The 16,766-nt window shown below is 44.5% G+C and overlaps 1 protein-coding gene across 3 annotated transcripts in view; it reads left to right on the top strand.

Moving 5' to 3' along the window:
* The first annotated feature begins 203 nt into the window (after positions 1–203).
* COX16 (cytochrome c oxidase assembly factor COX16) overlaps positions 204–16,766 on the top strand; it is an 84,977-nt gene continuing 68,414 nt past the window's right edge. Inside the window, exon 1 of one of the 3 annotated variants that reach the window (XM_078390762.1) lies at positions 204–416. In XM_078390762.1, coding sequence (XP_078246888.1) covers positions 345–416 — 72 coding nt within the window. In that variant the 5' untranslated portion in view covers positions 204–344. The remainder of the gene's footprint in view (positions 417–16,766) is intronic. The other 2 variants (XM_078390771.1, XM_020788463.3) reach the window with 2 other exon arrangements.

Here is a 16,766-nt window from a genome sequence, read left to right as displayed (position 1 = left end):
CCACTTGACCCAGGCGTCAACATCAGGCGTTAGGGCTCTGACGCCAAGCACCGAAGTAGCCATCGGAGCATATTTTTATGGCCTTTTAATTTTCCCTGCCTCGCTTGACTTTCCGCCCTTGACGCTGTCCTTAAAAGGCACGAAAGGGCGTCCCATCCGGCCTTGGGACCCCGTTACCATTCGCGGGTCTGCGGCGCTCGCTTGGCGGGCTCACCACCTGCGCGCTTCCGCGGGGCGGAACCTTAGTGTTTCCGACCTCGGGATCCGGTGGTGCCTTGTTTTCTGTAGAACTACGGAAGCGAGGAAGGACGAGTCCCTGGCAAGTCCCTGCAGAAGCCCAGGCGATGCCTCTTGCCATAGACCGGTTACGAGCGCTGAAGAAGAACAAGACGTTTAAATATGGACTCCCGATGCTGGTGAGGAAGAGGAGGATTAGTTGTGGTTGCGGGACCGCGATGCTTGGCCGGAGGGGGGGCGGGCCACGCGCGGGTTGGAATAACGTGCGAGCAACCGCTCTTTTCTTCTCAAGCCCGCCTGCAGTCTGACCGGTGTGTGTGTGTGGGGGGGGAGGCAGGAAAGAAACACGATATAAAGCAGAACTTGGAAAAACTGCATTTCTGGGAACACATCTCCCGAATTCTTCTCAGCAAGCGTGACCACTGGCCGTCCTGGTCGCGAGATTCTGGAAGCTGTAGTGCGAGAAGTAACTTTTCTAAGTTTTGGTAACGCAGGCGTAAGGGAACGTCGCTTTGTCTCCCTAGTGATATCCTTCCTTTGTAGTATGGGTCAAATGGTCAAAAACGGTAACACTTTTAAATGGCCAAAAAAAAAAAAAAAGAGAGAGAGAGAGAGAGAGACAAAAATGTGGCGCCGTAAAGATTATTATATTTTAATATAAGCTTTCCTGGAACTTCACCCACTTCTTCAGACATATGAAGTAGAACACAGAAATTAGCAAAGTAAAACATTCATGCTAGACTCCAAGAGAGACAGGGGTGTGTGGTTGCATTTCACACCTACAACAATTAATGACCCCTGTTTGGTATTGAGTTCTTTTGAAGTCTGGTTCTGTAAATATTACAGCAAGAGAGACAAAGCAAGGCAAAAGCAAAGGGGGAAAAAAAAGAAAAAAGGGAGGGGTACTTTAAAAGACTAACTCTAAGCAGTAGCATGATTAAAGGAAATAACACATGAATAATGATAGACTGCCTTTGAGCCTTGTTGATAAAGATGGATTTGGTAGGTACTAATAAGTGAAAATAACAGTAGATAACAGCATAATTATTACAGTTGGAAATGACTTGAGAAACCTTGACTGATATTCAGCCTGTTTTTATGGGTGTCCATAATGGGTATACATTTTATATCAGCTGTTTTCCTTTGCTTTGCTTGTTCTCTAGTTTTTATTTTTAAGAACAGCAACTGTCCTATCTGGCAAAGAGTGTCCTGATTTTCCAAGGTTTCTGTGAACTGCAATTTCTGATGTTTGATTTATCTCTATTAATTCTTTTTGCATAGAGATTGTTCTGCTTCTCCTATATAGAGTGCAGAGAGGTACTGCTGGCAAAAGATGGCATAGATCACATTGGCGCAGACCTGGGCAAAGTGCGGTCCGAGGGCCACATACAGCTCACAAGCCGCTCCTGTCTGGCCTGTGGACAGTTTTGAACATCAAAACCATTTATAGCTTTTTGTCTAAAGTTGATCAGTTGCTTATCTTTAACATACCACAAAAAACCTCTTTAGTATTTGTGATTATTAACAAGTTTGAAATAAAAACAATCATAACATACTATTTCATTTTATTTTCAAGTAAAGTTGGTTCGGCCCCCGAACACAGTTCAGATTTTTCATGTGGTCCCCCCTATAGAAATTAATTGCATTGGCAGAAGAACAAGTAAAGGTGCCCTTGATGTTGTGTGTGACACTATTACATCCTGTAATCATAGGCATCCTTCAGTCTCATGAGACTATGGTAACATGCTCTAATCATGTTGCCAGAATAAATGTGGGGGCATAGTTGGCATCGAGATCTGTAGCAGCGTTTAGTCCCCATTTCTGTGCCAGAGTTGTGTAGTCTGTTGTATTAGTAGTTGCTTGAGATTGAGGAATCTGCCACCAATGGCTTCGGAGAGTGAAGTATTCTTGTAAAAAATGCACCAGAGATAACTTAAAATGCATGTGAGTGGTCTCAGTTGTGGACTGAAAGTGACCACTAGTGGTGTTCTGTCATTTTCTCTTCTAGGTTTATCCTGCAATAGGTTGTTTCTTGGTATCCATTTTTGTTAATTTGTTCCTGAACAAATGGTGAGAATTGTAGTCTGAAGAATGTGTTTTGTAGATCCTTGGAGTCTCTATTTTGTGAGTCTGAATAGGTGCGATTGTGTCTGAGGACTTGATTGTAAACAATGGATTTTGTTGTGTGTTCAGGATGGAAGCTGATTGGTGGGTTTTCAGTACAGCATGGTGCTAAGGTGTCCATGGTGTAATTTCATGGTCCTCTAGAGTGGTAGAATATACCAGATGGGTGGGATATAAATCGAACAAATAAATAAATAAATAAATAAATAGAAAATGCACTTGTTATGTAGTTTGTTCCAGGATGAGGTTGATGTTTGGATGAAAGTTATTGAAACCTGGTGGAATTTCTCCAAGGATTCCTTTCTGTGGTCTATTTCAGAAAAAGTGTAATCAGTGTACCTCAAATAGAGAAGCGATTTTTGGATGTAACACTGAATAAGATGCTGTTCTAGGTTGGCCATGAATATGTTTGCATTTTGTGGGGGCATGAGAGTGCCCACCGCAGTTCCATTGACCTGGAGGTAGGTGTCAAAGGTGAAATAGTTGTATGTGAGTACCAAGTCATAGAGGATGGTTCTAAGCATCTTCTGTGTTTCAAATAGTATTCATGATAGCCTGTAGGATGGTGTTGTCAGGGAGGTAGTGAGTGGATTGAAGTTTCCTTAGAAAATCTGTAGGATCTCTTACATAGCCACCTAGAGTGGTTGTTTCAATGGATGCAAATCAAATCAAATCAAATCAAATCAAATCAATAGCTAGCTAGCTAGCTAAGTGAATTGGCAGGATATACTGTAGTTTGAGGATGGAGTCCAAATATCCAACTGTGTTGTTGTTGATACAATAGGTCTACTGAGGTTTCCTGGTTTGTGTAGTTTTGGTAGCAGCTAGAAAGTGACTGGTTGAAGTTCTTGTGGTGTGTTGGCCAGGATTTGTTCACATACATTTTGAGGGATGTTTTTCATAAGGTTTTGTAATTTGTTTTTGATATTTGGTGGTTGGGTCTGTGGTTAGATGCTGGCAAAATTTAATGTTGGACAATTGTCTCTCAGCTGCTTGTGTGTAGCTTGATTTGTCCATGACAGTCACACCTCTGCCCTTATTTGCCTTCTTGCTGACTATGTTGGGATTGGTTTTGAGGATATGTATAGCACTGCACTCTGTTCAGGGGAGTTTCTGTGGTAGATTCTACCCTTTCCTGATGTTCTCAACTCAGACACAGTGATGAAAGCACTCCATAGAAAAATCCAGTTCTTTGTTTCAACCTTCTGGGTGAGTCCACATAGAGTTCTCTCTCTTTTTTTTTTTTGGTGCCAGGAAAAAGGTAGATATGGGTCAGTGTATAGTTCCTCCTGCTATTTTTGGGACACTTCCTCTTCCTGTTTTGGAGAGTAGGGCACAACTTGTGTGTTGTCATTCTGGTTGTTGTCAAAGTTATAGAAAAATTATTAGAATCTTAGTCGGCAGGAAAAGTGTTCCAGGTTGACAGAACTGTATTTTCAGTGTGGGTTTAGTGGGGCAGAATGACTGACTCTGTGTTTGTTTTTTAATGATGTGCCATGTAATCAGTTTTAGAAGAGGTAGCAATGTTAGTCTGTGCTAGCATATAAGACAAAAACAAAAGAAAAATTAGGACTTTGTGCCTATCTCTAGTAGACAATATAGAATTCTCTCAGTTGTTGTTTTACTAGGTTGATGCATGGTTATTTCTTTCCCCAGCAGACAAGCATAGTACAAGAGGAATGTCTTTAAGATGTTAGTTTTCAGAGGGCTTGCTGTGCTATTCTGGTTTTCCTTTGGAAATTGTTGAAAGGCATTAGATCTTGCCTTCTAATTCAAATGGCCAGAGTGATTTGGTGCACAATACAATACAAGCAGCAAGTTATACTAGTGGAAGTTTACCGCTGTGATTTATGCCATTGTTACAATGTTAATAATCATTGTGATTGTTGTGACCAATAGGGTTCTTTGTTTTTAGGTATTCTATTTTTTTTTCCTATACTGTATATAGCCTTTCTCTTCTTGTCAGACTCTTTTTCTTAAAAGCATGTATAGAAAATTGTCATAGTACCATATAACTCTCTTTTAATAGAGATAAATAAAATTTTACCGTTTTAGGTGACTTTTATTGATTCATACTGTTTATTTATATTTTAATGTACCATAATTATTCCTTGTATCTGAAGAGGCTAGAATGGTGAGTAAATAAGCTTATATGTTTTTTGGTTAGAGAATGTAATGACTTATGATGAATGCGAATTATTAGAAGATGGGCATAACTATCCCAGTTAAATGAACTTGAAAGAGTCATTCATCAGTTGCACTTACCAGCCTGGCTTTCTCTAACTGGCAATATGTGAGATCATATCAGTGCTTAGCATAGGCCAGTACAAACCTAAAAGGGTGATATAAGCTGGCATTGAATGCTGCTTAACAGCTTGTATGCTCCAGGGTATAAAGTTCTGCAACTTTGGAATGCTAACATCTGTCCAATGTTGGGATGAACTCTTGGGACCTCATGGATATGTCTTGCATGTCTCAGAAGAGATTTTTCTGCTTGCATGGATTTTTATGTTTCCTTACCTTGTCTGTGCTTTGTTTCTGAACTCATTCCAAAACACAAAACATTCTGTTTTTTTTTCTTTTTGCAGCTGCTATTAGTATAGTGTCTGCTTTTAAATATTTTGGTTGTTGCTCAAATTTCTTGAATATAGACGCTGAAATTCCAGTCTTGCTAGCATGCTTCTAATAATGGTTACACCTTTCTGATCTTTTTTTAGATGGTCATTCTTAATTATATTTAAGAGGGCAATAATTGGTGATATCTGAAAATCGTTTCCAATAATTTTTCCAATTTCCTTAAAAACCAGTGCCCATTCTTTCTTATTTTATACATCTACCATATATGTATATACAATCATGGCCAAAAATATTGGCACCCTTGCAATTCTGTCAGAAAATGCAACCCTTCTCTCAGAAAATTGTTGCAGTTGCAAGTGTTTTGGTACTCACATGTTCATTTCTTTGGTTTGAGTTGGAATAACACACACACACACACACACACACACACACACACACACACACACACACACACACACACACACACACACACACACACACACACACACACAGAAAAGTCAAATTTGATACAATTCCACACAGAAACCCAGAAATGTACTGGCCAAAATTCTTGGCTCCCTTCTTAATATTTGGTAGCACCCCGTTTGGCAAAAATTACTGAAATCAGTCGCTTCCTGTAACCATGAATGAGTTTCTTACATCTCTTTACTGGAATTTTAGACCACTCTTCTTTTGCAAACTGCTTCAGGGCCTTCAGATTTGAAGGATGCCTTCTCCCAACTGCTGTTTTGAGATCTCTCGACAGGTGTTCTATGGGATTCAGATCTGGACTCATTGCTGGCCATTTCAGAACTCTCCAGAGGTTTGTTTGTAACCATTTCTGAGTGCTTTTTGAAGTGTGTTTCGGGTCATTGTCCTGCTGGAAGACCCATGACCACTGGTGGAGACACAACTTTCTGACACTGGCCACTACGTTGTGCCCCCAAATTCTTAACATCTTTGAACCTCCACCATGTTTGACTGTAGGGACTGTGTTATTTACTTTGAATGCCTCATTTATTCTTCTTTAAACAGTGCCATGATGTCCTTGACCAAAAAGCTCTACTTTTGTCTCATCTGTCCACAGTATGTTCTCCCAGAAGGATTGTGGTTTTGTCACATAAGTATTGGCATACTCCAGTCTTGCTTTTTTATGCCTTTGTGTCAGCAGTGGTGTGCTCCTGGGTCTCCTACCTTTTCATTCAGATGGCGATGGATACTGCGAGCTGAGACTGTTGTACCCTGTGTCTGCAGAGCAGCTTGAATTTGTTTGGAAGTTAATCTGGGTTCTGTATCCACCATTCGAACATTTTTCAGAATTTTGCTCTTCTGTCCACATCCAGGGAGGTTAGCTACAGTGCCATGGGCTGTAAACCTCTTGATGATATTCCGCACAGTGGACACAGGAACATTAAGCTCTCTGGAGATGGACTTGTAGCCTTGATATTGTCTATGTTTTTCCACATTTTATGCTTTCAAATCTATAGGCAACTCTTTACACTTCATTCTTTTCTCCATTCTCAGTGTCACACACAACACAAAGGTTGAGTCAACTTTTCTCCATCTTAACTGGTTGCAAGTGTGATTAATATATTGCCCACACCTCTTACTTGTGACAGGTGTGTCTCAATACAATAAAGGAGCATCACATACTTGAAAAGCAATTATTTCTTACAATTTAGACAGGGTGCCATTAATTTTGTCCAGTGTATTTTTGGGTTTCTGGGATTGTATCAAATTTGACTTTTCTTCTCTGTTTGTGTGTGTGTTTTCAACGCAAACCAAAGAAATGAACATGTGAGTACCAAAATATTTGCAACTGCAATACTTTTCTGAGAGTTGCATTTTCTGACAGAATTGCAAGGCTGCCAATATTTTTGGCTATGAGTGTAGGTCCCTTTTTGCATCTCTAGCATTGAAATGGTTTATTTGTATTTATTATATTCAGTCTTATTGGAGTAAAGTACCATCTCCATGCTATTTTATAACAATTTTCTTTTACCCTTATAGACATATTCTTCATCATTCTTTGTAATCATATCTTGTTACAGTCCTCCCTTTTAAATCTGTTCCTCAAAGCCATCCTTGCCACTGGTTTTTCATCATCACTTATTTGAATCCAGAATGTACTAAACTCTTATAAATTACTCTAACTATTCCCTTTGTTTTGTTTCCTTCTTCGTGATCTTCTCTTTGTTCCATAATCACCTCGAATTTTATCAATTTTCTAATCTACTTTTCTAGTCCACTCTCTTTTCCAACTTTCCATTTGGAGTATATTTAATCAGGATATTTCCTCTTCTTCCCCCAAAATTTCTTTTATAGTACTGTATTTTTTTATCTTTTTCATCTTTTTCATCGAACTCTTTATGTATTTAACCCTTTCTCTATTAATACTTTAAGTTTAGATTTTGGGGAAACCAAACCTCCTTTATTTGTATATATCTATAATTATTCTGGCACTCTACCATATTCATCAGAAAGGGATTATTTATTCTCTTAATTTCTTCTGGAATGTTTTCCTTTTTTAAGCCCTCCATTCTGTCATGGTATTCTGACATTTCCATTTCCCTCCATATTAGTTTTCTATTGTGTACTGTAATATCTGGTATAAGTCTAAGCTGATTTATGATGTAATATAATTTAATTTTACGGTGGCCATGCTCTCCTTCTTTTTGTAGAATATACCATAGCCTCTTATTGATCCTTGCTTGCTTATTTCCATTACAATAATTATTTATCAATTTCTGCCAATCTTTCAAATATATTTCTCCAATCTTTATTGGGAGCATCCAAAACACAGTTAAGTTTAGAGATAATCTTCATTTTACATAATACTGTTCTACCAAACCATGCAAATTTAAATATTTGATACTGATTTATGTGTTCATTGATTTCTTTCTTCAATTTATCCATATTTAATTTAGTTATTGCTTGTAAAGTTCCTGTAATATAAATTCCTAAGTATTTAATTACACTCTATTTATCCTTTAAATTCCTTTTTTTATTCCTACTTATCTACTTCTGAATGATTTAATAAAATACATTCAGATTTCTCCCAATTAACTTTCAAACCAGTTATTTCTTCAAACAAATTTAAATTTAAATTCTGATTTTCTGTAATGTATCTTTTGGGTTTTTAATTATTAATAATCATCTGCAAAGAGATTTATGTACCTAATCTATGTATTTTCGAGGCCTTCTCGCTCTTTAAGAGAGGAGCCCAGCTGTCTGTTTTGCATACTTTATTTTTTCAATACAATCATGTTGTATCACAGCTGGCTCGTCTGTGTCCGATCCTCTGCTGAATATTAGCTTAAAATGTTCTAAGACCTCAAAAAAGGAGGCTAACAATAGTAGCTAGAAAATGGGCTTTACATCTTGCCTTGCAAAATATTTTAGGGTAGCTTGTCCTTGAATTGGCATTTAAGAGCCATTAGTTTAATGGGGGAGAGATACTAGAATTACAGTACTTGTTAGCTTTGAGGTAACTTATTTTTCTCTAAGGCTAGGAAAATGAACAGTTGGAAAATATTGAAGAGGTATCTTCTGTCATGTATAGCATGTCTCTTTCCATCACCTTCTCATTCCAGGAATCACAAGCCATATTCTTTTTTGCCAGGGCACTATTCCATGGAACCTGATCCTAATAGTGTTTGGACTCTTGTGATGAGTTCAAAATGTACCACTACAGGCAGCACTTCTGATGTACATGTTTTCCATCCTTGCCACTTCCTACACTTATTTGACCATTCTCTCTGATGGCTTTTAAGAGTCAGTAAGGTCATGGGCCCAAGCTTTCACCTCCCCAAAAATCCTGTCTGTATTCTCCAGCTGCAGCAACTGGGATTTATCCATCTCTGGACAAATAGGGCCCAAGTTACAATCACGAGACCTATATCAATGACAGTATCCAGGTCAGCTCATCTAGCTGTTTTGTCTATAAAGTATCACAGCAGGTTGTGAAATGGTCTGCATGCTCTTCTTGTAGGTTGGAACATAATACTGTAGACTCCTTAATTCTTGAGACAGCGACACTGAACTGCTCTGTACAGGCACAGTGATCACCATCACAGCCATTGAGTAGGCCTTTCAATGGCCAAATCCGCTTTGAATTTTCTGCCAGTACCACTTGAGTTTCTTGTCTCAATTATTCATTACTACCAGCTCCCTTGTAAAATGAAGGGTCCAGTTTGGCTCCACTCCGCAGGAAGGGACATTTAGAAAAAAAATGATGTATCCCATTCTGGTCATTTCTCATCCCACATATCAGACAGAGCTTCAACAGGATCATCTCCAAGGTGACAGGCAACTCTCCAAGAAACATTAGGAAACTGATGCATTTAATCTCCTTTCATAACACTGTAAAGGATTTGGGTCAGTACACTTGTCCTCTTATTTAATGCAGAATTAACAATTTTAATACAGTGGTGCCTCGCATAGCGAGGTTAATTGGTTCCAAAAAAAACATCGCTATGGGAAAACATCGTTAAGTGAAACGTGTTTTCCCATAGAGATGCATTGAAAACCGGATAATCCGTTCCAATAGGAACGGATTATCCGGTTTTCTCCCCCACTATCGGGCGCAGCCCTTTGGGAGAAGCCTCGGGGGAGGGGGGGAAGACGGCATCGGCTCCTGCCTTCTCCCCCACCACCTGGCTTCTCCCAAAGGGCTGCCCTGACTGTGCTTGCAGCAGCGGAAGAGGTGCCCGGTGCTGCAAGCACAGTCGGCCATGCCTCCCACCCTTCTCAAGCCGCAGGAGGTGGGTGGTGGGTGGGAGGCATAGCCGGACTCCTCGGCAGGCACCGCGGCTCCGATCCGATCTGAGCCGCGGTGCCTGCCGAGGAGTCCGGCTATGCCTCCCACCCCCCCACCTCCTTTGGCTTGAGAAGGGTGGGAGGCATGGCCGGACTCCTCGCCAGGCACCGCGGCTCCGATCCGATCTGAGCCGCGGTGCCTGCTAAGGAGTCCGGCTATGCCTCCCACCCCCACCCCCACCTCCTTCGGCTTGAGAAGGGTGGGAGGCATGGCCGGACTCCTCACCAGGCACCGCAGCTCCGATCCGATCTGAGCCGCGGTGCCTGCCGAGGAGTCCGGCCATGCCTCCCACCCCCCACCTCCTGCGGCTTGAGAAGGGGGAGGCATGGCCGGACTCCTCGCCAGGCACCGCGGCTCCGATCCGATCTGAGCCGCGGTGCCTGCCGAGGAGTCCGGCCATGCCTCCCACCCCCACCCCCACCTCCTTTGGCTTGAGAAGGGTGGGAGGCATGGCCGGACTCCTCGGCAGGCACCGCGGCTCCGATCCGATCTGAGCCGCGGTGCCTGCCGAGGAGTCCGGCCATGCCTCCCACCACCACCCCCACCTCCTTTGGCTTGAGAAGGGTGGGAGGCATGGCCGGACTCCTCGCCAGGCACTGCGGCTCCGATCCGATCTGAGCCGCGGTGCCTGGCGAGGAGTCCGGCCATGCCTCCCACCCCCACCCCCACCTCCTTCGGCTTGAGAAGGGTGGGAGGCATGGCCGGACTCCTCGGCAGGCACCGCGGCTCCGATCCGATCTGAGCCGCGGTGCCTGCCGAGGAGTCCGGCCATGCCTCCCACCACCACCCCCACCTCCTTTGGCTTGAGAAGGGTGGGAGGCATGGCCGGACTCCTCGCCAGGCACTGCGGCTCCGATCCGATCTGAGCCGCGGTGCCTGGCGAGGAGTCCGGCCATGCCTCCCACCCCCACCCCCACCTCCTTCGGCTTGAGAAGGGTGGGAGGCATGGCCGGACTCCGCGGCTCAGATCGGATCGGAGCCGCGGTGCCTGGCGAGGAGTCCGGCCATGCCTCCCACCCTTCTCAAGCCGAAGGAGGTGGGGGTGGGGGTGGGAGGCATGGCCGGACTCCTTGGCAGGCACCGCGGCTCAGATCGGATCGGAGCCGCGGTGCCTGGCGAGGAGTCCGGCCATGCCTCCCACCCTCTTCAGGCCGCGGGGGGAGGGTGGTGGGATCCATCCGGATCCCCCCACCCTCTCCCCGCGGCTTGGATCCGGCCCCCGGCCGGTTCCCCTTGCTTGGTCTGATCTGACCAAGCAAGGGGAACCGGCCGGGGGGGGCGAATCCAAGCGGCGGCGGCGGTAGGGGCTTTGATCCGGCCCCCGGCCGGTTCCCCTTGCTTGGTCTGATCTGACCATGCAAGGGAAACTGGCGGGGGGCCGGATACATGCTCCTACCGCCGCCGCCGCTGCTTGGATCCGGCCCCCGGCCGGTTCCCCTTGCACGGTCGGATCAGACCATGCAAGGTGAACCGGCCGGGGGCCGTATCCAAGCAGCGGCGGCGGCGGTAGGAGCTTAGATCCGGCCCCCAGCCGGATCCAAGCTCCTACCGCCGCCGCCGCTGCTTGGATTCTCCCCCCGGTTGGCTTTCCCTTCCATGGTCGGACTCTCTGGAGTCCAGCCATGGATGGGGTAACCGGCCGGGGGGAGAATCCAAGCTCCTACCGCTGCCGCCGCCGCTTGGATCCGCCTCCCGGCCGGTTACCCCATTCATGGCCGGACTCCTGAGAGTCCGACCATGGAAGGGGAACCGGCCGGGGGGCAGATCCTAGCCCCGGATGCCTGATAGGCATCCGGACCCCTGCCTCCGCGGCTTGGATCCGCGTTGCGGCCGGCTACCCAATCCATGGTAGGACTCCTGAGAGTCCGACCATGGCGGGGGTAGCCGGCCGCGGGGCGGATACAAGCAGCGGCGGCGGCGGGGGTCCGGATGCCTTTTAGGCATCCGAAGGGGAATTCCGGCGGTGGCCTCGGAAGGACCCTTCGGAAGGGTCCTTCCGAGGCTACCGCCGGCATTTTCCCCCAGCTGAGCAGCGAGGCTCCCGCTCAGCTAGGGGAAAATGCCCCCTCCGAAGGGGAATCCCGGCGGTGGCCTTGGAACGACCCTTCGGAAGGGTCCTTCCCAGGCTACCACCGGCATTTTCCCCCAGCTGAGCAGCGGGAGCGGTCCTTTGGAGGCTCCCGCCACTCAGCTGGGGGAAAATGGGGCCCATGGGGAAAACATCGCAAAGCGATTTTTCCCCATAGGCAACATCGCAAAGCGATGGCAAAAGAGATTGCTTTTTTGCCATCGCTATGCGAATTCATCGTTAACCGGGGCACTCGTTAAACGAGGCACCACTGTATTAATATGTTAAATCAATGCATTATTTCTAAGTTTTACTATTTAATTCCAAATAATGTTCAAATAGTTACAGCTTTTAGTAGGATTTGAAATTGAAATGAAGAAGAGAGATAAGTTTTCAGTTTTTAAAATGAAATAAAGCTTGCTATGGATTGGAGGGACAGACAAGAAGCTGTTCATGACCCACCATAAGAGACTTGTTCTCCAAACAGCTGCAGCTGTGTTAATTCCCTTGTTGTCTGACTTGGCCAAGCACTGTGTGTAATCCAAAATGACAACAGTCTGGTTGAAGGAGCCATTTTTGCTCATGCTTGCATTCTGAAACATATGGGCTGTCTTCTTGCTGAGACTGGTATTGCAACCTGCAAAACTTTCTTCCCATTAAGAAATAATGCAATCTGCCTAAGGAGCATATTTTTACTGTTCACCTGCCAAGGAGGTTTACGTCCATATGGTGAAAATTGGTTGTTGTAACTGTCTTGAGAAGTTGAGGAACATGTCCTCTGGATGTTGCCAAGACTGCAACTCTCAGGAGCTCTAATTAATGGTAAGGGATCATGGGAGTAGTGATCCAACACCTGAAGTCCATAGGTTCACCACCATGATTTAACCTCACAGTAGAGTACTGTACACTCTGTGAGATAACCTGGTTGAGACTAGCTAGGACAAAATTGGGGGACATTTAGCTATTCAGATTGTAGGACAACCCTAGACAGCATCAGCACAAGCTGGTAGAGTTAGTAGTGAGGAATGATTGGAGTTACAGTTCATATGCTCATGTTGTTGTTATCCCCCATCAAGTCACCTCCAACTCGTGGCAACCGTATGAATGAGTGACCTTCAAAATATCCTGTCCTCAACAGCGCTGCTCAGCTGTTGTAATCTTAAAGCGGTGGTTCCTTGATGGAGTTAATCCATCTTATATTTGGTTTTCCTCTTTTCCTGCTGCTCTCAACTTTTCCTAGCATTATTGCCTTTTTCAGGGAGCTTTTCTTCTCATGATGTGCCCAAAGTATGGTAGCCCTCAATTATAGAGAAGATTTGATCTAGAATCCATTCTTTTTTCTTTCTGATGAGCCATGATATCCACAAAACTCTCCTCTAGCAACATGTTTTGAACAAATTTATTTTGTTTTCATTTGGTTTGTTTCACTGTCCTGTTTTCACATCCATACATAGTAACTAAGGATGATCTTGGTCTTGATCTACAGTACCTTTTCTAATTTCTTCATAGCTGCCCTTTTGAGTCTCATTCTTCTGATATCTCAGCTGCAGCCTCCATTTGTGTCAACATTAAAGTTATGTAGTTCTTCCATAATCTTGTTTTTTCTTCTTCTGAATATTCCATTGCATGCTCTTAGCTGTCATAAACTAAGTAAAGCTGTCTACTTTTCTTGCAACCAGTGAATAAGAGTTCTTGAGAGAAAAAATAAGTCTATCAATTTTTTTCTTATTGATGCCTTTCAAGCAGAGCAAATTGTTTTGTTGCCTACGAAAGAATAGGAAAGGTGCCTGCCTGCTCCACATTAAAGTAGTGAATAATACCCAAAGCCAGTTAAGTTATTTTGCCCCAGGAGGATGAAAATGCCAGAATTACCTCTCATCACATATAGACAGGGATTGAAAAATTTTATAATGTCTCACCAGTAAGTCAAAAATTCTGCCAGTCAGCATGACTGGACTATAGCCTTGCAATTTATTGGGACTGGGAATCACTGATTTATACCCTCAGACTTGGGTTGCTTTATTACCTGCGTGCCTGTGGAGCCTTGAAGCTTGTATTTTGAATGCTTTTCTTTTCAGTGTCTCCAGCAAAAATAAAACTGAAAGCAAAAATACCCAGCCTCTTAAGGAGCCATGGTTCCCTCCCACCCCAGGATGTGTCCTCATTCTGTTGAAATTGGGAGCAGGGAATCTCCATATTCTCCAGCATGGGACTACTCTACATTTTCCTGAACAGCTGTATCTCTATGTGCCGCTTAAACTCTCTTCTCACGAGAAGAGGGGAGTTTTCCTTTTGCAATGGGAGGAGGAGGGGAGGGTTGCAGGATTAGAGAGGGAGGGGAGAAGGCAGGGAGGGAGGGAGCTGTGATTCATCCAACAGCATTTTTCACTCATTACAGACAAGTGGATGAGTGCATTTTTCAAGCCCTGCATATAGAAATATAAAGTTAATATATTGGATAAGAATTAAGCTAAACAGAGCATAGGTAAAGGTTCCCTTTGACAATTAAGTCCAGTTGTGTCCAACTCCAGGGGCTGGTGCTCATTCCTGTTTGTAAGCCGAAGAGCTGGTGTTTGTCCATAGACACATGCCATGGCCATGTGGCTGGCATGACTAGACAAGGAACACCATTACCTATTTATCTACTAACATTTGCTTGTTTTCAAACTGCTAGGTTGGCAGAATCTGGGACAAGCAACGGGAGCTCACCCCGTCGCACAAATTCAAGCTGCCGACCTTTCAATCGACAGCCCATTGGCTCTGTGGTTTAACCTGCAGTGCCACCCATGTCCCTATCAACAGCACATAGGGGTGCTGAAACTTTCATCTTTAGTTAAGGTGATTGGTTTGGTGGTCATACCAACCTCTGGAAAAGTTACTTTTTAGACCACAATACCTAGAATCCCTCAGCTAGTATGGCCACAGGTTTTACTGGCAAGAGGATTCTTATAAATCTAATCCAAAAAGTAAAGTTTCTGTAGCAACCCCAGACCTACTGGAATATCCCACCCTGTAGTTATGCTGCCACCAACCATTCGCTCTACCAAGTCACCCAGACCAGGAATGGATTTTAATAAACAAAAGAACAAGGTTTATTGAAAAAACAAACAGGGTAAATAAAAGGATCAGGTAAATAGGATACTGGAACTTGGTATAGTCCCAATCATACACATACAACAGATTGGTTCTCACGGAACACTTTAAGGTAACGCACAGACCCTGAACCTATCAGTTCTGGCTACCTAGATAGAAACCTGAACCTATCAGGTATGTACTATCTGACGAACAGTTGTACCCAGTCTGACCCACAGACTCTAACTCCACTTCTCCACGTCAGCTCTCCTACGATGGACTTCCCCCCAAAAAATATACAGTACAGCTCCTCCCCCCTGATGTCCCGCCTTCCACTCCCCATAGGATGGAACTTTCCCTCCAAACCCATGACAGACAGGTACCATCAGTGCTGTATGTGACACCTCCCCCCTTTATAAGTTGTTTTGCGGGGGAAAAGCTAAAGTGCTTTTCTCCAAAAAAACAACCAGGATCAAAACACATAAACAGTTATACATTATAATACAATCCCATAACCCATACTTACTCACTCTAGGTCAAACATATCACTTATGCATTTAAACATTAATATTTGCAATACATTAAGTTACCTTTATTAATACAAACCAAGCCTGTTCAATAAACAGGTACATTTAACTTTTGGTCACCAAAATATACACAGTCCATGGTTTCTTCGCCGTCTTCACTCGTCGGGTCTTCTTGACAAGGCGTCAGCAACACAGTTCATTGCCCCTCTGACCACCTTCACTTCAAAGTCAAAATCTTGCAGGTTTAAAGCCCACCTCATAAGTTTACTATTATGGGTTTTCATTGTCTTTAACCACTGCAGTGGTGAGTGGTCAGTGCACAGAACAAAATGTCTTCCCCAGATGTAAGGTTTGGCCTTCTGAATCGCGTATACTATGGCCAGGCACTCCTTTTCCATGGTTGCCAAATGTCTCTCACCTTTCTGGAGTTTCCTACTCAGGTAGGACACTGGATGCTGGTCACCATTTTCATCCTCCTGGCAAAGAACTGCTCCTACCCCGCTGTTAGACGCATCGGTGTAGATGATGAACTCCCGGTCGAAGTCGGGAGCACGCAGCACTGGATAATGGATGAGCGCCTCCTTCAACCTCTGGAACGCCTCCTCACAGTCGCTGGTCCACGGGATGCGGTCATCAGTCTTCTTCCGCGACAGATCGGTCAGCGGAGTCGCCATCTCGCTAAACCTCGGGATGAACTTTCTGTAGTAGCCCACCAACCCAAGAAATGATTTGACTTTTTTCTTGGTGTTGGGTCTGGGCCAATCACGAACGGCTTCTATTTTGGCCTCTAGGGGTTTGATCACTCCTCCCCCTACTATGTGACCCAAGTATTTTATTTCTGGGCTACCCAGCTGACACTTGCTTGCCTTTACTGTTAGCCCTGCTGCACTTAACCTCTGCAGCACTATCTCCAGGTGTTTCAGGTGATCTTCCCAGGTATTGCTGAAGATCCCTATATCGTCAATGTAGGCCACAGTAAAGTCACTGAGCCCTGCTAAGGTCTGGTCCATCAGCCTTTGGAATGTGGCTGGTGCATTTCTGAGACCAAAACTCAGGACTCTAAACTCATATAGACCGAAAGGGCTGCAAAATGCGGTCATTTCTTGATCCCTGGGATCAATCCTTAATTGCCAGTAACCCTTTACTAGGTCCAACGATGAAATGAACCGACAACCCCCTATGGTTTCAATCAGGTTGTCTAGCCTGGGCATTGGGTAGGCATCAGGAGTGGTTACGCGGTTTAATTTCCGGTAATCTACACAAAATCTAATGCTCCCATCAGGCTTGTCCACCAGGACTATTGGAGAGGACCATGGACTAGAAGAGGGGACGATTATGTTCTCCCTAAGCATCTCGTCCAGCT

The sequence above is a fragment of the Pogona vitticeps genome, chromosome 1 (assembly GCF_051106095.1).
Source record: "Pogona vitticeps strain Pit_001003342236 chromosome 1, PviZW2.1, whole genome shotgun sequence".
NCBI classification, from domain to species: domain Eukaryota; kingdom Metazoa; phylum Chordata; class Lepidosauria; order Squamata; family Agamidae; genus Pogona; species Pogona vitticeps.
The sequence above is the reverse complement of the archived record's forward strand: the minus strand, read 5'-3'. Positions and strand labels throughout refer to the sequence as shown.